At 42.1% G+C, this 23,998-nt stretch overlaps 1 protein-coding gene across 1 annotated transcript in view; it reads left to right on the forward strand.

Annotated features, from left to right (window-relative positions):
• Positions 1-22,729, forward strand: part of LOC115131712 (sterile alpha motif domain-containing protein 12-like) — a 116,471-nt gene extending 93,742 nt beyond the window's left edge. The window contains exon 6 of the mRNA XM_065020526.1: positions 18,928-22,729. Coding sequence (XP_064876598.1) covers positions 18,928-18,950 — 23 coding nt within the window. The 3' untranslated portion in view covers positions 18,951-22,729. The remainder of the gene's footprint in view (positions 1-18,927) is intronic.
• The last annotated feature ends 1,269 nt before the right edge of the window (positions 22,730-23,998 follow it).

A 23,998-nucleotide genomic window follows, 5' to 3' on the forward strand; every position in this document is an offset into this window, starting at 1 on the left:
TATGTGCCAAGTGAGATGCCACCGCCGCAAGTCTGCTTTCAGAAGTTTGTAAGATAATCGTTAGCTTTGTGGCGTGTAAGCTAGCTACATTTACATTTACATTACATTTAAGTCATTTAGCAGACGCTCTTATCCAGAGCGACTTACAAATTGGTGCTTTCACCTTATGACATCCAGTGGAACAGCCACTTTACAATAGTGCATCTAGGTCTTTTAAGGGGGGGGGGGGAGAAGGATTACTTTATCCTATCCTAGGTATTCCTTAAAGAGGTGGGGTTTCAGGTGTCTCCGGAAGGTGGTGATTGACTCCGCTGTCCTGGCGTCGTGAGGGAGTTTGTTCCACCATTGGGGGGCCAGAGCAGCGAACAGTTTTGACTGGGCTGAGCGGGAACTGTACTTCCTCAGTGGTAGGGAGGCGAGCAGGCCAGAGGTGGATGAACGCAGTGCCCTTGTTTGGGTGTAGGGCCTGATCAGAGCCTGGAGGTAGTGAGGTGCCGTTCCCCTCACAGCTCCGTAGGCAAGCACCATGGTCTTGTAGCGGATGCGAGCTTCAACTGGAAGCTGTATAGCTAGCCAAGAGTGCGGTGTGTGTCTAGTCACTCGTCATAGCCTGGTATCTGGTCGGTATCAGGGCCAAGAGTTTTAGTATGATGACCTACAACATCTGTTGTGTCACACTTGCGACAAGCCCAAACTAAAGACGAGCCTTCTGATGCAGGGTTCAGCTTTATGGTTTGCTGCACCTTGTCCCTACTTTCAGTAAGGACATGAGAGATTTGTCAGTGGGCGGTCGATGCATGGTTTTCATTTAGGTAACAGAATCAAAGAGTTTAGTAATGAAGTCCAGACTTGCCCATTTCTCCACCTTTTTTCTTTCTTTCCCACCTCTCTAGCACACACGAGGGGGGGGGCGGTTGTACTTAACCCAAAATGAGTCAATTCAACTCACACCCACATGCCAAAGCACCAAGTTGCTCATGCAGATCTAATTGTTTTGTCGAATTGATTCCTTATTTCATTGCGAGACCCAGCGAATTTAATTTCTACATGAAACGCAGCTCCACTCTGGGAATAAGAGCGATTTCAGAAAGTTTTTCAGGGACTGAAGGCCTCCAAATGAGATTTTTTTTGTTGTTGTTGATTGGTGATATGATTGCGTGGGAGGATTCGGATGTTCTCCTCGGCCCACTCCTATTACCGCCCAGTCTTGGAAGGGTTGTAATTTGTTTAGCTCACTTGTTCCATTTAGACTAGAATGTACAGACAAATCTGTATATTAGGAACTGGTTTGTCTTGTTGCCTGGTGACGCAAGCACCCCACTGGATTTGACTACTGCTACTTCAACCGAGAAAAGCAATTGTAAGTAGAAAGTAGATGACATTACAAGTGATAGTAGATAATGATCATTATCCTGGTTAGATTCAATTAAATAAATGTATGCTTTTTTTTTTATTCTTTTTTTTTTATCGTGTGAGACTAGTGTCTGCTGTATATATGTTTTTGATTTCTTCTAGCTAACTAAATAAACACAGTGAAAGGTTATAACCTGTGTAGAGGGAGGAAAGCATTCCACCATACCTCACACAACCCATGAGCCAAGACTACCGCCTTGTCGTGCAAAGCTGTTTTTCCTCTCGCACCCTCTCTCTCTCCTTCCACATTTGACCTTGTTGAAACGAATTTTGCACTCAGCCGAGAGACATTGAGTACATTCTGCCATTTGAGTTGGCAGAATGGGAGACAAATCAGATCCCATTACCACGCGGATATAAAGAGTTGTCAACCCCGCAGGATGTGAGGTCATCGCACACAAATGCCATGCGGCTCAAAGTTGTTGTGGAGATCAAAATGCCGAGGCCCAAACAACATTGTGATTCCTTCCTGGACTCACTTCCTCATCTTCCCCAACGAACTCCATCCCTTCTGTTGAGTCATCATTTCTACAGAAAAATACATTCGCTTCAGTGACGAAAGACTGGCTGATGGTCCCCTTAACCTTAGCTATTCCCCCTTTCTTAAAATTGGACGATATAAGATCATGTCTTATACTGGTTGACTTTGAATGACTCCTATCACATTGACTTTGAATTGAGTTGTCGTCAACATCAAATATGTTGACATCGAAGAGACCTTTTTGTCTGGGTGAGGAAGCTAAAGGATTCAAGGCGTCTCATCAAGACAGCTCTACGAATACTTGGTGGTCTTGCAGACATATTCCATAGACAGTGAATGGAAGAAAAATTAAAACAATTCATGTGAAAGCTACCCATGAACAAAAATATAAAACGCAACATGTAACAATTTCAAAGATTTTACTGAGTTTACAGTTCATCTAACGAAATAATTCAATTGAAATGCATTCATTAGGCCCTAATCTATGGATTTCACATGACTGGGAATACAGATATGCATCTGGTCTGCGGTTGAGACCTGTTGGACATACTGCCAAATTCTCTAAAATGACAAGAGGCGGATTATGGTAAAGAAATGAAGAAATTAATTGCATGCTCCCTCAAAACATAGGACCAATACTTTACATATTGCATTTATATTTTTGTTCAGTGTATACAGCTGAAGTCGGAAGTGTACATGCATACACTTTGGCTGGAGTCATTCAAACTAGTTTTTCAACCACTCCACAAATTTATTGTTAACAAACTATAGTTTTGGCAAGTCGGTTAGGACATCTACTTTGTGCACGACACAAGTCATTTTTCCAACAATTGTTTACAGACAGATTATTTCACCTATAATTCACTGTATCACAATTTCAGAGGGTCAGAAGTCTACATACACTAAGTTGACTGTGCATTTAAACAGCTTGGAAAATTCCAGAAAATGTCATGGCTTTACAAGCTTCTGATAGGCTAATTGACATCATTTGAGTCAATTAGAGGTGTACATGTGGTTGTATTTCAAGGCCTACCTTCAAACTCAGTGCTTCTTTGCTTGACATCATGGGAAAATCAAAGGAAATCAGACAAGACGTCAGGAAAAAAAATTGTAGACCTCCACAAGTCTGGTTCATCCTTGGGAGCAATTTCCAAACGCCTGAAGGTACCACGTTTATCTGTACAAACAATAGTACGCAAGTATAAACACCATGGGACCACACAGCCGTCATACTGCACAAGAAGGAGATGAACGTACTTTGGTGCGAAAAGTACAAATCACTCCCAGAACAACAGCAAGGGACCCTGTGAAGATACTGGAGGAAACGGGCACAAAAGTATCTATATCCACAGTAAAATGAGTCCTATATCGACAACCCAAATTATTGTGGGAAACTTGTGGAAGGCTACCCAAAACGTTTGACCCAAGTTAAACTATTTTAAAGGCAATGCTACCAAATACTAATTGAGTGGACGTAAACTTCTGACCCACTGGGAATGTGATGAAAGAAATAAAAGCTGAAAGAAGTAATTCTCTCTACTATTATTCTGACATTTCACATTCTTAAAATGAAAGTGATGATTCTAATTTTTACCTGGATTAAATGTCAGGAATTGTGAAAAACTGAGTTTAAATGTATTTGGCTAAGGTGTATGTAAACTTCCGACTTCAACTGTATATCCTAGATTTAAAAGACAATGAATGTATCTTTGGAAGCTGCAGTGCGTTGTAACCCTAATTGATGTAGCACAAGACGCCGTGCTCACATTGCCCTGGCATTCCTTGGATGGAACTAAAGTTGATGACATTGAGGTGTTGTAGGGAGCGAGCCGAAAGTCTCACGCCTGGAACAGACAGGGAAAGCAATTCTATTCTCTAGGCGCACAATGCAGGATGGTGCGCTCCAGCTAAATAAATGATCAGGGGGCTATTTTTAAGCCGAAGTGTAACTGCTGTAGTCCTCCGAGCAGGAGCCGCGAAGAGGCTGCCGAGAGCCACATCAGGGAATAGCTCTCCATCTTTCTCCCCTCTCTCTCGCTCCCTCACTCTACCCTTGCCTCTCTCTCTCTCTCTCTCTCTCTCTCTCTCTCTCTCCTTTCCTTTTCTCCCAACCCGCCCTGCCTGCCACCTCTTCTCTTTTTCTCGCTTTATCGGTTTCGTTCCCAGCTTCATTCACTCTCCACCTCTTTCTTCTTTACCCTTTTCATATGTAAAAAGGTTTTTCTACTGTGCTAGGGTATTTTGCTTATTGCCCAGACTATAGGGACTCCGGGCGTTCTATTCTATTGTAATAAACAATAACAGTTTTTTGAACTAGACAGGGAGGAGAAACATATAAGAGCCACCCCAAACGTAGCACAGAGCAGGAGTAGAGTGACATTAGAGCATATTGAGCCATGCACTGCCACACAATCATATCGTATGCGTATTGGCCCTCCTGTAACAGCTTTCCTCCTATGGGAGATCGGAGAAACTTAGAAAAGTTTGAGACTTGAAGTAAGCCCCTACATGTTTGGCAGCTTTAGATGTGTGTTTTGGTATGGGTGATGGGACACTCCCGTGCTGGTGTTTAATAGCCCACCGTTAATCATGGGCGCAGGGTTAGGTTCTACAAGGTTAATGACGCCTGTAGCAGAGCTCTCGAGTGTGTCCCATTCCTCAGGTATTTATCAGTGTCAGGAGAAACCTGCGCTGTGCGGTAGACCTGGGCTAGGCTGCAGCTCCCATCCCTCTCCTACCTCTCTCTGCTTCCCTAACTTTGCAGAAGGAACAAGGAGTGGTGCCAAAACTGCAGTAGAATACCTGAGCCCCAAAGTAAAAGCGATTGTTCAGCAACCTGCGATGTGTGCGCTGTAGCAACAAGCTGTACCAGAGATAGCTAGTCTCGGTAATCTAGACTCAAACATTTCACAAACTACTCGATAACGATACAATTTATATTACGTAGATTCCTGTATAAATCAAATGTCATTTGTCACATGTTTGGTAAACAACAGGTGTAGACTTAAGTGAAATGCAGAGTTGAAGTTAAAATAGAAATAGTGACATGAGAAATGAACACAGTGAATAACAAATAACAATAACAAGTCAAAAATAACTTTGCTATATACAGAGAGTACCAGCACTGAGTTGATGTGTAGAGGTACGAGGTAATTGAGGTAGCTATAGTGCCTTCAGAAAGTATTCCCAGCCTGAATTTAAAATGGATTCAATTGAGATTGTGGGTAACTGGTTTACACACTACCCCATAATGTCAAAGTACAATTGTTTTTTGACATTTTAAATGTCTTGAGTCAAGTATTAAACCTTTTGGTTATGACAAGCCTGAATAAGTTGCATGAGTAAAGATTTGCTTAACTAAGTTGCATGGACTCATTCTGTGTGCAATAATTCTGTTCATGCTTTTTGAACGACTACCTCATCTCTGTACCCCACACATACTATCTGTAAGGTCCCTCACTCGAGCAGATTCAACTACAAAGACCAAGGAGGTTTTCCAATGCCTCACAAAGAAGGGCACCTATTGGTAGATGGGTAAAAAGAAAAAAGCAGACATTGAATATCCGTTTGAGCATGGTGAAGTTATTAATTACACGTTAGATAGTGTATCAATACACCCAGTCACAACAAAGATACAGGCGTCCTTCCTAACTCAGTTGCCAGAGAGAGAGGAAAACAGTAGTGTGTGTGTGCGCGCGCGTGTGCGCATAGTCCATGAAAGAGTTAGTAAAAAAAATAATAAGAATTGCAGGTAGTCCAGGTAGCAAGTTGATTAGCTATTTAGCAGTCTTGTTTAGCAGTTAGCTAATGCTAATACAGCTAGCGCCTGTGCTACAACTGGTTTTATAGCTGTAACCAGTGTTTGAGATATAGCAAGTACACTACTAGCTACAACCAATATCTTTGCATTCGCCAATGGTGGAGCTACAATATACAACTCTTGTGCTTTAATGCAATAACACTGTAACCGCCCTGAAAGTGGAGGATCTTGAAGCAGTCGCCACCATCGTCAAACCTCTCAGGACCACCTACAGTGGCCCTCGTGGCACATTTACAGTACAGTACTTTCAGCAATTCTGCACTCACACCTTTGTTTGTTTGTGTGGTTTTTGTGTGTGTCGCATCACTGAAAGCTCTAGAGGAGAAGTGAGTTCTGCGCTAAAGAAGAGAACAGAGCACTGGTAATGAGTTAAGTACAGTAGGGTCCTCTGGCGAGTACCATTACATGTCGTAAATAACTTAGTACGATGCCATGATGCCTCCATGCTCTATGATGGTTTACAGGTAACTACCAAAATAAAGAAACTCCAATATAAAGTGTCTTTATAGACTGTTGGGCCACCACGAGCCAGAACAGCTTCAATGCACCTTGGCATAGATTCTACAAGTGTCTGGAACTCTTGGAGGGATGCTACACCATTCTTCCATTTGGTTTTGTTGATGGTGGTGGAGAATGCGGTCTCGGGCACAGCTCCAGAATTCTCCCATTAGTGTTCAATTGGGTTGAGATCTGCTGACAGACGGCCATGGCATATGGTTTACATAGTTTTCATGCTTATCAAACCATTCAGTGACCACTCGTGCCCTATGGATGGGGGGGATTGTCATACTATGGGGGCATAGCCATGGTAGCCAAATAATGGCCTGCTCTGCATTTTTATACATGACCCTAAGCATGATGGGATGTTAATTGCTTAATTCATTCCGGAACCATAGAAGCACCTGCTTTCAATATACTTGTGGTATCCCTCATTTACTCTAGTGTTTCTTCTATTTTGGCAGTTACTTGTATTATGATTTCCTGCCACATACACACACACCCTTCCCTTACCCCAAACCCCCAATCAGGCCCATATTCCCCCAAACGTCATCCTAATAACAAACATTGACAGTATGAGTACTGGTGGGGATTTTCAGTTGCAGGAATAAATATGACGAACAGAAACCTGAGTGGCTAAAGGCAGAACGACCGACTCCCTCCACATAAAATAACGTATTTACTTAACCTCTCAGGGTTTATGCTGATGAGCAGTTTTTTTTTGTCTGTTTTAAGAGGGCAAAACTTCCGTCTTTTGTTTATGTTGTGAAATCAGGGCAGGAGTAAATAAGGAAACTCTCAAACAGCCCGAGAACAGGATGACCTATTTTGAAGGCACGCTGTGGAACAAAGCTTTGTTAAACCCTATCTGTGAACCACAGAGTCTCCGAACAATATCATTTGTGTGTGTGTGTGTGTGTGTGTGTGTGTGTTACAGCAAACAGTCAAGGATTTAAGCTCACAGCCAAAGTGATGTAACCGAACCCAAGGGCCCCTCTGTTCCCTGGAATAACTGCTGCTGCAGTAATGAGTTTATGGACCAACCACATGGTAGACCAGATACTATAAATACATTTACTGATCATTGGCTTGCTCTGAGCACATCAGAAGAAGGGCCAGATTAGACAATCTCATGGTCACCGAGGGGAAAAGAGCCAGTCGAAAACCAGATCACGCACCCGGAAAAAATGGATACCATCCAATCGCAAACCAGACCCCATCCCCAAGAACTCGACACGCTCCAATCACAAACCCTCGTTCCTTTCTTTTTTTAATAGTGGGTAGATCAGCTTTAATATTGCAGATAGATTGTAGCTTCCATCAATGTAATTGTCTGCATCACTTCCAATCCCCCCATATGTTTTTGCATACAGTTGAAGTCAGAAGTTTACACACACCGTAGCCAAATACATTTAAACACAATTTTTCACAATTCCTGACATTTAATCCTAGTAAAAATTCCCTGTCTCGGGTCAGTTAGGATCACCACTTTTGTTTAAAGAATGTGAAATATCAGAATAATAGTAGAGAGAAGGACTTATTTCAGTTTTTATTTCTTTCATCATATTCCCAGTGGGTCAGACGTTTACATACACACTCAATTAGTATTTGGTAGCATTGCCTTTAAATTGTTTAACTTGGGTCAAATGTTTTGGGTAGCCTTCCACAAGCTTCCCACAATAGGTTGGATGAATTTTGGCCCATTCCTCCTGACAGAGCTGGTGTAACTGAGTCAGGTTTGTAGGCCTCCTTACTCGCACATGCTTTTTCAGTTCTGCCCACAAATGTTCTATAGGGTTGAAGTCAGGACTTTGTGATGGTCACTCCAATACCTTGCCTTTGTCCTTAACCTGTTGAGTGTAGGGGGCAGTATTTTGATATTTGGATGAAAAACATACCCAAATGAAACTGCCTATTTCTCCGGCCCAGAATCTAGAATATGCATATAATTGTCAGATTAGGCAAAAACCTGAGGAAAATCCAACCCGGAAGTGCTGTTTTTCCTGAAAGCTCTGTTCCATTGCCTGCCTTCACTCCATTTAAAGGGATATCAAACAGATTCCTATTCCTATGGCTTCCACATGTTGTGAACAGTCTTTAGACATAGTTTCAGGCTTTTATTTTGAAAAATGAGCGAGAAAGATCACATCGCGTCATTGTATGGCTGGGTGCCAGCAGTGTTTTGCATGCGCAACAGCTTGGAGCAGACATTTTCTCTCTCTCCTATTGAAGAAGGTACCGTCCGGTTGAAATATTATCGATTATATATTGTAAGAACAACCTGAGAATTGATTACAAAAAAACGTTTGACATGTTTCTACGAACTTTACGGATACTATTCGGAATTTTCGTCTGCCCGGTCGTGACCGCTCGAGCCTGTGGATTTCTGAACATAACTCGCCAACCAAATGGTGGTATTTTGGATATAAGAATGATCTTTATGGAACATTTATTGTGTAACTGGGAGTCTCGTGGGTGCAAACATCCGAACATCATCAAAGGTAAGCTATTTAATTTATTGCTTTTCTGACTTTTGTGACCAATCTACTTGGCTGCTAGCTGTTTGTAATGTTTTGTCTGCTGAGATAGATGTCCTTACATAAACGCTTGGTATGCTTTTCGCTTTTTTGAAATCTGCACTTTGCTATATTGCACTTGTGATTTAATGAAAATTAAATATTTTTAGTAATTTAATTTGAATTTGGCTCACTGCAATTCAGAGGATGTTGATGAAAATGATCCCGCTAACGGGATGGGTTCATCAAGAAGTTAAGCCATTTTGCCACAACTTTGAAAGTATGCTTGGGGTCATTGTCCATTTGGAAGACCCATTTGCGACCAAGCTTTAACTTCCTGACTGATGTCTTGAGATGTTGCTTCAATATAGCCACATAATCTTCCTACCTCATGATGCCATCTATTTTGTGAAGTGCACCAGTCCCTACTGCAGCAAAGCACCCCACAACATGATGCTGCCACCCCGTGCTTCACGGTTGGGATGTTGTTCTTCGGCTTGCAAGGTTCCCGTTTTTCCTTCAAACATAACGATGGTCATTATGGCCTAACAGTTCTATTTTTGTTTCATCAGACCAGAGGACATTTCTCCAGTAGGTACGATCTTTGTCCCCATGTGCATTTGCAACCCGTAGTCTGGCTTTTTTATTGGTGGTTTTGGAGCAGTGGCTTCTTCCTTGCTGATCGGTCTTTCAGGTTATGTCGAAATAGGACTTGTTTTACTGTGGATATAGATAATTTTGTACCTGTATCCTCCAGCATCTTCACAAGGTCCTTTGCTGCTGTTCTGGGATTGATTTGCACTTTTCGCACAAGTACATTCATCTCTAGGAGACAGAACCTGTCTCCTTCCTGAGTGATATGAAGGCTGCGTGGTCCCATGGTGTTTATACTTGCGTTCTATTGTTTGTACAGATGAGCGTGCTACCTTCAGGCGTTTGGAAATTGCTCCCAAGGATGAACCAGACTTGTGGAGGTCAATTTTATTTTCTGAGGTCTTGGCTGATTTCTTTTGATTTTCCCCATGATGTCAAGCAAAGAGGCACTGAGTTTGAAGGTAGGCCTTGAAATACATCCACATGTACACCTCCAATTGACTCAAATGATGTCATGGCTTTAGAAGCTTCTGATAGGCTAATTGACATAATTTTCTGGAATTTTCCAAGCTGTTTAAAGGCACACCCAACTTAGTGTATGTAAACTTCTGACCCACTGGAATTGTGATACGGTGAAATAATCTGTCTGTAGACCATTGTTGGAAAAATAACTTGTCATGCACAAAGTAGATGTCCTAACCGACTTGCCAAAACTGTAGTTTGTTAACAAGAAATGTGTGTAAATATGTTTTTTTAAATGTATTTTTTTCTCCTGTCTTTCCTCTAATCTCAGTCTCTCCTGTCTATTTCTTTCACAACCTTCAGCTCCATTCAACCCCTCCGATCTATCTCTTAACACCATTCATATTGGATTCTATTTGCCATATATTTTTCAACAGTGCTGTGATGTTTCACAAAAGTTCTGAACCTTTCTATTCTGAACCTTTTCTGTAGACAAAAATTCTGAACTTTCCTATTCTCATAATGTCTACAGATTAAAAATGCACCCTGTTCCTTTTACCCCCCCAAGAAAAACATGACTGTAGCCCAGATAAGGTACTTCTAAGCAGGCTTGACGGTTAGCTGGGTACTGTGTGACTCTCCAGGCATACACTTTCTCACACAGAGTTCCACAGAGACAACACATGGATGGATGGATGGATGGATGGATGGATGGAGAGAGGGAGAAAATACACTTAGTGAGAGAACATACACACACACACACAGAACAAATACACACACACAGAGAACAAATACATACACCACACACACACACACACAGAGAACAAATACACACACACACACACAGAACAAATACACACACACACACAGAACAAATACACACACACACACACAGAACAAATACACACACAGAACAAATACACACACACACACAGAACACACACACACACACACACACAGAACAAATACACACACACACACAGAACAAATACACACACACAGAACACACACACAGAACACACACACACACAGAACACACACACACACAGAACACACACACACACAGAACACACACACACACACACAGAACACACACACACACACACAGAACACACACACACAGAACACACACACACAGAACACACACACACAGAACACACACACACAACACACACACACACACACACAGAACACACACACACACACACACAGAACACACACACACAGAACACACACACACACACACAGACAGAACAAATACACACACACACACACACACAGAACAAATACACACACACACAGAACAAATACACACACACACACAGAACAAACACACACACACACACACAGAAACAAATACACACACACACACACACAGAACAAATATACACACACACACAGAACAAATACACACACACACACACACACACAGAACAAATACACACACACACACACACACACACACAGAACAAATACACACACACACACACACAGAACAAATACACACACACACACACACAGAACAAATACACACACACACACACACACACAGAACAAATACACACACACACACACACAGAGAACAAATACACACACACACACACACACACACACACACAGAACAAATACACACACACACACACACACACAGAACAAATACACACACACACACACACACACACACACAGAACAAATACACACACACACACACACACACAGAACAAATACACACACACACACACACACAGAACAAATACACACACACACACACAGAACAAATACACACACACACACACAGAACAAATACACACACACACACACACACAGAACAAATACACACACACACACACACACACAGAGAACAAATATACACACACACACACACAGAACAAATACACACACACACACACACAGAAACAAATACACACACACACACACAGAACAAATATACAGAACAAATACACACACACACACACACACAGAACAAATACACACACACACACACACACACACAGAGAACAAATACACACACACACACAGAGAACAAATACACACACACACAGAGAACAAATACACACACACACACAGAGAACAAATACACACACACACACACACACACAGAGAACAAATACATACACACACACAGAGAACAAATACACACACACACACAGAGAACAAATACACACACACACACACACAGATTTTAACAAAGCTAATCTGAAAACAAGACTCCCTAAATTTTATCAGCATATCGATTGCGCAACCAGGGGTGGTAAAACCTTGGATCATTGTTACTCTAACTTCCGCGACGCATATAAGGCCCTGCCCCGCCCCCCCTTTCGGAAAAGCTGACCACGACTCCATTTTCTTGATCCCTGCCTACAGACAGAAACTTAAACAAGAGGCTCCCACGCTGAGGTCTGTCCAACGCGGGTCCGACCAAGCTGACTCCACACTCCAAGACTGCTTCCATCACGTGGACTGGGACATGTTTCGTATTGCGTCAGATAACAATATTGACGAATACGCTGATTCGGTGTGCGAGTTCATTAGAACGTGCGTTGAAGATGTCGTTCCCATAGCAACGATTAAAACATTCCCTAACCAGAAACCGTGGATTGATGGCAGCATTCGCGTGAAACTGAAAGCGCGAACCACTGCTTTTAATCAGGGCAAGGTGACTGGAAACATGACCGAATACAAACAGTATAACTATTCCCTCCGCAAGGCAATCAAACAAGCTAAGCGTCAGTACAGAGACAAAGTAGAATCTCAATTCAACGGCTCAGACACAAGAGGTATGTGGCAGGGTCTACAGTCAATCACGGATTACAAAAAGAAAACCAGCCCCGTCACGGACCAGGATGTCTTGCTCCCAGGCAGGCTAAATAACTTTTTTGCCCGCTTTGAGGACAATACAGTGCCACTAACACGGCCCGCAACGAAAACATGCGGTCTCTCCTTCACTGCAGCCGAGGTGAAGGTGTTAACCCTCGCAAGGCTGCAGGCCCTGACGGCATCCCCAGCCGCACCCTCAGGGCATGCGCAGACCAGCTGGCCGGTGTGTTTACGGACATATTCAATCAATCCCTATACCAGTCTGCTGTTCCCACATGCTTCAAGAGGGCCACCATTGGTCCTGTTCCCAAGAAAGCTAAGGTAACTGAGCTAAACGACTACCACCCCGTAGCACTCACTTCCGTCATCATGAAGTGCTTTGAGAGACTAGTCAAGGACCATATCAGCTCCACCCTACCTGACACCCTAGACCCACTCCAATTTGCTTACCGCCCAAATAGGTCCACAGACGATGCAATCTCAACCACACTGCACACTGCCCTAACCCATCTGGACAAGAGGAATACCTATGTGAGAATGCTGTTCATCGACTACAGCTCGGCATTCAACACCATAGTACCCTCCAAGCTCGTCATCAAGCTCGAGACCCTGGGTCTCGACCCCGCCCTGTGCAACTGGGTACTGGACTTCCTGACGGGCCGCCCCCAGGTGGTGAGGGTAGGCAACAACATCTCCTCTCCGCTGATCCTAAACACGGGGGCCCCACAAGGGTGCGTTCTGAGCCCTCTCCTGTACTCCCTGTTCACCCACGACTGCGTGGCCACGCACGCCTCCAACTCAATCATCAAGTTTGCGGACGACACAACAGTGGTAGGCTTGATTACCAACAACGACGAGACGGCCTACAGGGAGGAGGTGAGGACCCTCGGAGTGTGGTGTCAGGAAAATAACCTCACACTCAACGTCAACAAAACTAAGGAGATGATTGTGGACTTCAGGAAACAGCAGAGGGAACACCCCCCTATCCACATCGATGGAACAGTAGTGGAGAGGGTAGTAAGTTTTAAGTTCCTCGGCATACACATCACAGACAAACTGAATTGGTCCACTCACACAGACAGCATCGTGAAGAAGGCGCAGCAGCGCCTCTTCAACCTCAGGAGGCTGAAGAAATTCGGCTTGTCACCAAAAGCACTCACAAACTTCTACAGATGCACAATCGAGAGCATCCTGGCGGGCTGTATCACCGCCTGGTACGGCAACTGCTCCGCCCTCAACCGTAAGGCTCTCCAGAGGGTAGTGAGGTCTGCACAACGCATCACCGGGGCAAACTACCTGCCCTCCAGGACACCTACACCACCCGATGTTACAGGAAGGCCATAAAGATCATCAAGGACATCAACCACCCGAACCACTGCCTGTTCACCCCGCTATCATCCAGAAGGCGAGGTCAGTACAGGTGCATCAAAGCTGGGACCGAGAGACTGAAAAACAGCTTCTATCTCAAGGCCATCAGACTGTTAAACAGCCACCACTAACATTGAGTGGCTGCTGCCAACACACTGACATTGACACTGACCCAACTCCAGCCACTTTAATAATGGGAATTGATGGGAAATGATGTAAATATATCACTAGCCACTTTAAACAATGCTACCTTATATAATGTTACTTACCCTACATTATTCATCTCATATGCATACGTATATACTGTAATCTATATCATCGACCGCATCCTTATGTAATACATGTATCACTAGCCACTTTAACTATGCCACTTTGTTTACTTTGTTTACATACTCATCTCATATGTATATACTGTACTCGATACCATCTACTGTATGCTGCCCTGTACCATCACTCATTCATATATCCTTATGTACATATTCTTTATCCCCTTACACTGTGTATAAGACAGTAGTTTTGGAATTGTTAGTTAGATTACTTGTTGGTTATTACTGCATTGTCGGAACTAGAAGCACAAGCATTTCGCTACACTCGCATTAACATCTGCTAACCATGTGTATGTGACAAATAAAATTTGATTTAATTTGGATTTGGAGAGAGAACACACACACACACACACACACACACAGAGAACAAATACACACACACACAGAGAGGAGAGAGAGAACAAATACACACACACAGAGAGAGAACAAATACACACACACAGAGATAACAAATACACACACACACAGAAGGGAGAGAGAGAACAAATACACACACACAGAGAGGAGGGAGAACAAATACACACACACACAGAGAGGAGGGAGAACAAATACACACACAGAGAGAGAGAACAAGTACACACACAGAAAGGAGAGAGAACAAATACACACACAAAAGGAGAGAGGGAGAACAAATACACACACAGAGAGAACAAATACACACACACAGAGAGAACAAATACACACACAAACACACACAGAGAGAACAAATACACACACACACACAGAGCGAACAAATACACACACACACAGAGCGAACAAATACACACACACACAGAGAGAACAAATACACACACACACAGAGAACAAATACACACACACACACAGAGAACAAATACACACACACACACACAGAGAACAAATACACACACACACACACAGAGAACAAATACACACACACACAGAGAACAAATACACACACACACAGAGAGAACAAATACACACACCCACACACACACCGAGAACAAATACACACACAAATACACACAGAGAGAACAAATACACACACACAAATACACACACACAGAGAGCGAGAACAAATACACACACAGAGAGAACAAATACACACACAGAGAGAACAAATACACACACAGAGAGGAGAGAGAGAACAAATACACACACAGAGAACAAATACACACACAGAGAACAAATACACACACAGAGAACAAATACACACACACAGAGAACAAATACACACACACAAATACACACACAGAGAGAACAAATACACACACACACACACACAGAGAGAACAAATACACACACACACACACACACAGAGAGAACAAATACACACACACACAGAGAGGAGAGAGAACAATTACACACACACAGAGAGAACAAATACACACACACAGAGAGGACAAATACACACACACAGAGAGAGAGAACAAATACACACAGAGGAGAGAGAGAGAACAAATACACACAGAGAGAGAACGAATACACACACAGAGAGAGAACAAATACACACAGAGAGAGAACGAATACACACACAGAGAGAGAACAAATACACACAGAGAGAGAACGAATACACACAGAGAGAACAAATACACACAGAGAGAGAACGAATACACACACAGAGAGGAGAGAGAGAACAAATGCACACAGAGAGGAGAGAGAGAGCAAATACACACACAGAGAGGAGAGCGAGAACAAATACACAGAGAGAGGAGAGAGAGAGAAAACAAATACACACAGAGAGAACAAATACACACACAGAGAGAGCGATCAGTGACAAGGGACCCGCCACATGCTGAAGAGATGGAGGAAAAAAAGTGAGAAAAGAGAAAGTGAGAGAAGACAGTTTTTACTGTGTAAATTACAGTGCAGTAGTGTTCTTTACAAATCAACATTCAGCCTTTGTTTGGGAGGTAAACGGCATGAGTGGGCCTTGTAATTGGTTTGTTTAATAACTGGCATTGCTCTTTTTTTCTGACACGCACATACACACATTCACAAAGAAACCTACTTCACACTCATTCAAATGCACAAACACATTCACTCTCACACACATTCACACAAACTAGGCAACACACCAAGCATGGTTGTATTCATACCCTGTCATGTTTAATTTGGGTTTAGTAGGGTGTAGTAATCAGAGAAAAGAATAGAACTCCAAAGTAATTCTGAGGGCTTTTATGAGACACAGGTGGACAGATTATGCGTTTTACTTGTTTTTATTCAGTATTTAATATTCTAGCTCCTTAACTACAGTGAGCTCCATTGGGACAGTTACACATTTGTCATTTTTGCTCTGTACTCCAGCACTTTGGATTTGAAATGATACAATGTCTGAGGTTAAAGTGCACACTGTCAGCTTTATTTTTATTCATATCGGGTGAACTATTTAGAAATTACAATACTTTTTGTATATACAGTGCTTTTGACAAGTATTCAGACCCCTTGACTTTATCCACATTTTGTTACGTTACAGCCTTATTCTAAAATGTATTAAATCAATGTTTTTCTTATTCAATCTACACACAATATCCATAATGAGGTTTTTAGACATTTTTGCAAATATATATATATATTTTTTAAAGGAACCTTATTTACATACAGTTGAAGTTGGAAGTTTACATACACCTTAGCCAAATACATTTAAACTCAATTTTTCACAATTCCTGACATTTAATCCTAGTAATAATTCCCTGTTTTAGGTCAGTTAGATCACCAATTTATTTTAAGAATGTGAAATGTCAGAATAATAGTAGAGAGAAGGATTTATTTCAACTTTTATTTCTTTCATCGCATTCCCAGTGGGTCAGAAGATTACATACTCAATTAGTATTTGGTAGCATTGCCTTTAAATTGTTTAACTTGGGTCAAATGTTTTGGGTAGCCTTCCACAAGCTTCCCACAATAAGTTGGGTGGATTTTGGCCCATTCCTCCTGACAGAGCAGGTGTAACTGAGTCAGGTTTGTAGGCCTCCTTACTCGCACACGCTTTTTCAATTCTGCCCACAAATGTTCTATAGGCTTGAGGTCAGGGCTTTGTGATGGCCACTCCAATACCTTGACTTTGGTTACACCAGCTCTGTCAGGAGGAAGGGGCCAATATTCACCCAACTTATTGTGGGAAGCTTGTGGAAGGCTACCTGAAACATTTGACCCAAGTTAAACAATTTAAAGGCAATGCTACCAAATACTAATTGAGTGTGTATGTAAACTTCTGACCCACTGGGAATATGATGAAAGAAATAAAAGCTGAAATAAATCCTTATCTCTAATATTATTCTGACATTTCACATTCTTAAAATAAAGTGGTGATCCTTACTGACCTAAAACAAGGAATTTTTACTCAGATTAAATGTCAGGAATTGTGAAAAACTGAATTTAAATGTATTTGGCTGATGTGTATGTAAACGTCAGACTGTATCTACCTCAAATGCCTTATTATTATCTATCCTGATGTCTAGTCACTTTACCCTGCCTTCATGTACATATTTCCCTCAAATACCTCGTACCTCTGCACATTGATCTGGTACTGGTACTCCCTGTATACAGCTTAATTCTTGTGGATTTTATTTCTCGTGTTACAATTTAGATATTTTTTTACTTTGCGTCATTGGGAAGGGCTCGTAAGCAAGCATTTCACGGTAGTCTACACCAATTGTATTTGGTGCATGTGACACAACTTTTTAAATTTATAGTAGTGTCTGACTTGCTAAAGCGGAACAAATTCAAATTGTGCCTTTTTTCAATGCTGATTTGAATGCCATTGAGAGAACAAAAGTTAGGAATATTTTGGGGCTTTTTCAAAAGTATCTGTAGTCTGATACCAAACTTCTTGTTGGTAACATAACATGTAATTAATGTCACATGTAATCTGTTACTCCCCAACCTTGCATATAAAGACCTACACACTTGTGGTATTTATTTAGAGCTCTGTGGTGTGTTCTAAAACTTTGAGTATGTCGTTTGATACACAGCCACAAAGCCTATATGTGGTAAATATAGCATAAGCACTTGCTTTCATTTCAATAAAAAAAAATGGTAGATTAATAACAGTGCGCCGGTCTTTCAGAGACTGATTCAGACTCATCAGAGAGACTTGGCATGTGTCACCCGTACCATGTCACATGTCGTAGCCAAGCTTTAAATGTCACTTATCTTCTCTCCCCTGAGCCGCCTGACGTGTGTGTGTGTGTGTGTGTGTGTGTGTGTGTGTGTGTGTGTGTGTGTGTGCTTTTTCTCTTTCTCTCACTCACTCACAGCTCTCCACCTCCCTTTGTGTGCCTGGGAGCGCAGTGCTGCTCCACTGTGTTGATTCTCTGCTGCTACTGCCATTTTATAATTATGTCTCCCCTCCTTTTCTTCTCTCTTTTATCCTTTCTCTCTTTATCTCTTTCTTTCTCCTCTATGTTGTTAATTCCCCCTGATCCATATTTCTACCTCTCCTTGCCTGACACTTGTAATCACAATTTTTAAATTTTTTTATCCCTACTTCATTTCCTCCTTAATTTCTCTGTATATTTTTGTTCCCATTTTTGCTTCCTTTTTGTCTGTTGATCCATTTCTCACTTCCGCCCTCTTTTAATCATATCTTCTCTCTCGTTCGCTCTCTTTCTCTTCCTCTCGGTCTCTTTCTCTCTCTCTCCTTCTCTGCAGCCTCTCTGGAGGGATCTCCGTAGCCCAGGCGTTCTTGGAAACCAGCTGCCAACAGACCCTTGACCTCCTCCAACCACCAATCAAAGCCGTCCTAACCCCAATCTCATACCTAACTCCAATCTTAATCCTAACCTTGATTTTAACCCCATGCTTAATTTCAAACCTTCAAACAAGTCAAGTCATTGGCCTGTCCAGTGACTTATCACAGACAGACAATCATTTTCTTGCCTTTTAACCAAGAGTTTCCACTACATTTGTCCCTATCCCATCCCAACTCTCTTACCCCTTCTGAATTACCACCAGGGCTCTATTCTGAGAACAAGCATCAAAAATGTATCCATCCTCAACTGACGATCCCACTACAAGGACTGTGGAGAACAATGAGAAAACAAACACGTCAAAGATGGCGTCCACTTCCAACAACCTTCTCACTGTATAGTAAATCCTCCAGTGTAGAACAGACCTTAAGTGTGAATAGTACCCCCACGATACACCACCGAGCAGGTGTGTGTATAACATTCTATTGACTTCTAATGGTGACTTTAGAGACATTGGGTACACCAGCCTTCCTCTCTCTCGGTCCTCACTGACTATATCGCCAGAGCAGTGAGAGGGTGCTACATTTTGCATTCCCTTCCCCTCTCTGTCCCTCTTTTTCTGACTGTTGTCTGCATTGATTCTGTACCCTGTCAGAGTTTGGGCTTGCCTGGTGAAAATGACATCTGTTGTCCCGTCTGTCTTTTCCTCGCACCTTTCCCCTCCTTCACTCTGTGGGTCGCTTTCTCAGCGAGGTCAGTAAGCCTTCACTGTGAATACGTCCAGGTGTGGCATGAAGCGGTAGAACCTGGCAAACCAAAAGGTACTAAATGTGATGGTGAAAAGACCTGGCAACCCATTAAGGATGGAATGTGATAGTGAAAAGACCTGGCAACCTATTAAGGATGGAATGTGATAGTGAAAAGACCTGGCAACCCATTAAGGATGGAATGTGATAGTGAAAAGACCTGGCAACCCATTAAGGATGGAATGTGATAGTGAAAAGACCTGGCAACCCATTAAGGAGGAAATGTGATAGTGAAAAGACCTGGCAACATAAATGGAACACGGTATGGTATTGCGAGGACCTGGCTAAAGTGCTTTTGAGCCAGGGAAAATGAAATGACGGATAACTTACATGGGACAATTGGTTGGTTGAGGATATGGTTGAGGGAGAGAACGAGGCAAGTGCTTCTCTACTGATGATGATGAAGAAGAAGAAAAAGATTCTCTCACATATCTCACTGCTTGAGACTATTTTTAGATATGAGGTATATTGAAAATAGTGTAGAAAGGAAAATGTACCGTGGGCAAAATAAAACAAATCATCCAATATCTGTCAAGTCTCAGAGAGAGACGTGGTATGTAAATCTCTCGGGTACTGTTTTTATGAGAAACTAACTCTTTGCTGTGACTGTTCATGTGAAATGGCCATTCACTGGTGATATAAAGGCATTTTACCGGTTATGCCAACAAACCTGTTGCTTGGGCCATCGTGACCTATATGTGTGTTTTCACACCTTGTAGCCAGTAATGAACTTTAACTAAAGCCAGTATGCTGGAGTGATTCCTATTACCCATGTATCACTACCAGTGTAGCATGACCTATTGTTACCATCACAACAACCTCCTCCCTGTGAATATGAATAAATGGGGATCGAAAAAATTGAAATGGCCACCAAGAAACCAAAGGGGGAGAATTCCAGCCCTGGAGAGCCTTTGATTTAGCGGAATTTAATTGCAACATTGGGTCTTGTGTGTTACGAGCGTCCATTGTTTGGTTTGGAGCTTGCCTTATGCTCTCTAGTGGTTGGTTGGCCCAGTAGTAGCAGATTAGTATTGATTAAACCTTCAGGACTGCGTTGCCCTCCAGGCCTGGAATAGCCCAATCCCTGACATTGGAGAGGTAAGGAATGCTGATACTTGGTCACATGGGATGAAGTTGTCCATATCAAAATACAAGTGGCTATTTCATGCTTCGGTGGAGCTCTGGTGTCAGTGTCTATCTTGGACTGTGTGGGCTGCCTGCCCTGCCTGGCTGCTTCCAGTCTAGAAGGCTGGCGCTCTGATTTCACATCATCTGGATGTCAATAGCCAAACTGGGAGGAGCGGTCTACAGAGTTAACACAAGGCCGTGTTTTGTTGAGGACAGTATTGTATTCAGTGTTTGGGGAAATACCCTCCTGCAACTGTAACATGTCAGGATGGAGCAGCCCCACCATAACTTGGCTGGTGGGGTGTTTTGGGGAAGGGAAGTATGATTACTTTGTGTGCCGTAGCCAACCATGTGACTTTCAAGGCATTTCGAACCTGGGTCGTGTTCATTAGGGAATACCATAACAAAACGTTTTGCAACAGAAAACAAAAACGATCGTTTCTTATTGGACGAGTCCAGGTAGTCCCTCCCTGTTTGTCTGTTTTCTCCTGTTTGGTTCCTAATGAACCCGACCCTGCCAGCTCTGCCAAGGTGCCCGAGGACTTGCCTGAACTGGCTCTTTCCACAATCTCCTGATTTTATTTTTTTAGGCATTTGGAATTTTTTCATTGGCACTTTACTAGTACACTGTTACACACAATAAACCTTCTACTGAGCTTCACTTTCTTATTGCACAAGAAAAACATGCATGCAAATAGAAGCAGACATACAAGGAATTGTGTCACTACACATAGTCAGACATTACATTCACAGGTGTATATGCATCCATCACGTTCTCATTATTCATGAGTCATTCAGTATCGTGGTAGCATCCACATTAGTGTAGAAGTGTTCTTATTTACATTTTTATTCAACTAGGCAAGTCAGTTAAGAACAATGACGGCCTACACCGGCCAAACCCGGGCTGGGCCAATTGTGCAGCGCCCTTTGGGACTCCCAATCACGGCCGGTCGTGATACAGCCTGGATTCGAACCAGGGTGTCTGACGCCTCAGGCACTGAGATGCAGTGCCTTAGAACGCTGCGCCACTCAGGAGCCAATAAAAGTGACTCAAATATTGACGTAATACATTATTTACCATTTATTTCTATTGGGCCGAAAATGATCTGAAACGCAACTACAACAAACAGTAAATGCATCCAACAAGTTTCTAGTCACAAGCTTGACGTAGTCATTGTGTGCTAGAAATATGGGACCAAATACGAAACATTTAAGTGAATTTGTCCCAATACCTTAGTCCCCCCATTTTAGGGGACCAATGAACAAAAAGTGGTGTAATTTCTAAACAGTTCACCCGGATGAAAATACCCTCAAATTAAAGCTGACAGTCTGCACTTTAATCATTTAAATCCAAAGTGCTGGAATACGGAGCCAAGAAAACAACAAAATTGTCACTGTCCCAATACTTTTGGTGCTCACTGTATTTGGAAAGGCAATAGGGACTGTCTAATTTTATTTATTTTTTGTGTTTTTTTTTACAATATTGCAGAGAATGGAGTTGGGTTACTTCTAAGTAACTTTGGGTTGCTTAGATTTAGATTTTGTTTAGGTGTGGATTGAGACCTATACGTTCATATCCGTTGTGTTACTCCCTTGTATTCACCATTCCTTATTTCTTTTGTGGATAGTTTCTGTGAACCAATGGAAAGGCTACAAAACAATGAGCAAACCAGATTTTGTATTGAATACATGGACTTGGATTGTGATGATACCGATGAATGAATCCTGCACACAATGTTCTTTATTTTATATTTTTATCAGGAATAATGTTTGACTTGACGTGTATGAAATTGTTTGATCAAATATGCATAAAAGGAGAGTAGTTCTGCACCTTTTTGTATAGTTTTTCTTCCAATATTGATCATGATTTAGTATCTGCAAAGGAAATTTATTGATCTAATGGGATTTTTAAGACTGTTTTGTCTGCTTGGACTCGAAAGATAAATATGGTTGCAGGCAGTTATGTTATTTTCATGAATCTATTTGCAATTTTGACGGTAGACTATAATATAGTTTTTTTATATGTGTTTGTTTTGAGAAGGCAACTACATTTTGAAAACGCATTTACTGTTTTGCAAAAGGCCACATAGTTCTGCCTTGAGGAACTCTGTTTTGAAAATCGACAACATTGTGCAAAAAAAATTGCTCGTACGCGATTGAGAAAAAGTGTAATGTATGATTTTTCTGCCATTTTTACAGAATGTTTTTATTACTTGCTGGTGTTTTCCGTATCAGACAGGCATGCAGACCAACTCTTCAGCCCCCCCCCCCTCCATCTACATATAGGGTGCATAATCTTAGATATCAACTAAATGTTACTTCACACCCAACGTCATAACATTTCATATGTCATAACAGCTGACATTACATGTCATAACCTGTTTATAATATGGTCATGACACTTTATATTTTATGGCTGTTGTGACCCCTACATAAGCCACAGGAGGCTGGTGAGGGGAGGACGGCTCATAATAACGTCTGGAACAGAGTGAATGGCATCAAACACACAGGAACCATTTGATACCATTCCACCAGTCCCGCTCCAGCTATTACCACGAGCCTGTCCTCCCCAACTAAGGCTCCACCAACCTCCTGTGCTAAGAGTGTCAAAACCTACCACAGTAGTTATTTTATGGCAGGTTATGACACCTACGTAAGTGTCAAAACGCACAAAACCTACCGAACAATGCAAAACATTCCATTACGCCATAACCTACTTGTCAACAGTATGTTAGCGTTTTTATTGACCATAATATATGATCATTGTAATTGCGTACACATTGACGTCAGACGTGCACCTACCCCACGCTCTGTTGCTGATGACTGGGATGAATGCAGGAGCAGGACTGATATAAGGGCATGTACGTGATAGGCCTATCTGGCTTATATGATTACGATGGTCATAATGCATCTTGGCAATGTCATAAAGTGTATTTTCTACAAGTTATCTCAAATATGAGGGAAAAAACATGACTGTAAATAATTCATAACAACAACAAAGGGTTTGAAAAACAAACTTTGAACCGAAAGGAAGCTTCTTGGCAGGAAAAAACTCATTTGAATAAACGTGGGGTTTGACACTTATGTAGGTGTTATAAC

The sequence above is a fragment of the Oncorhynchus nerka genome, linkage group LG7 (genome assembly GCF_034236695.1).
Source record: "Oncorhynchus nerka isolate Pitt River linkage group LG7, Oner_Uvic_2.0, whole genome shotgun sequence".
NCBI lineage: Eukaryota > Metazoa > Chordata > Actinopteri > Salmoniformes > Salmonidae > Oncorhynchus > Oncorhynchus nerka.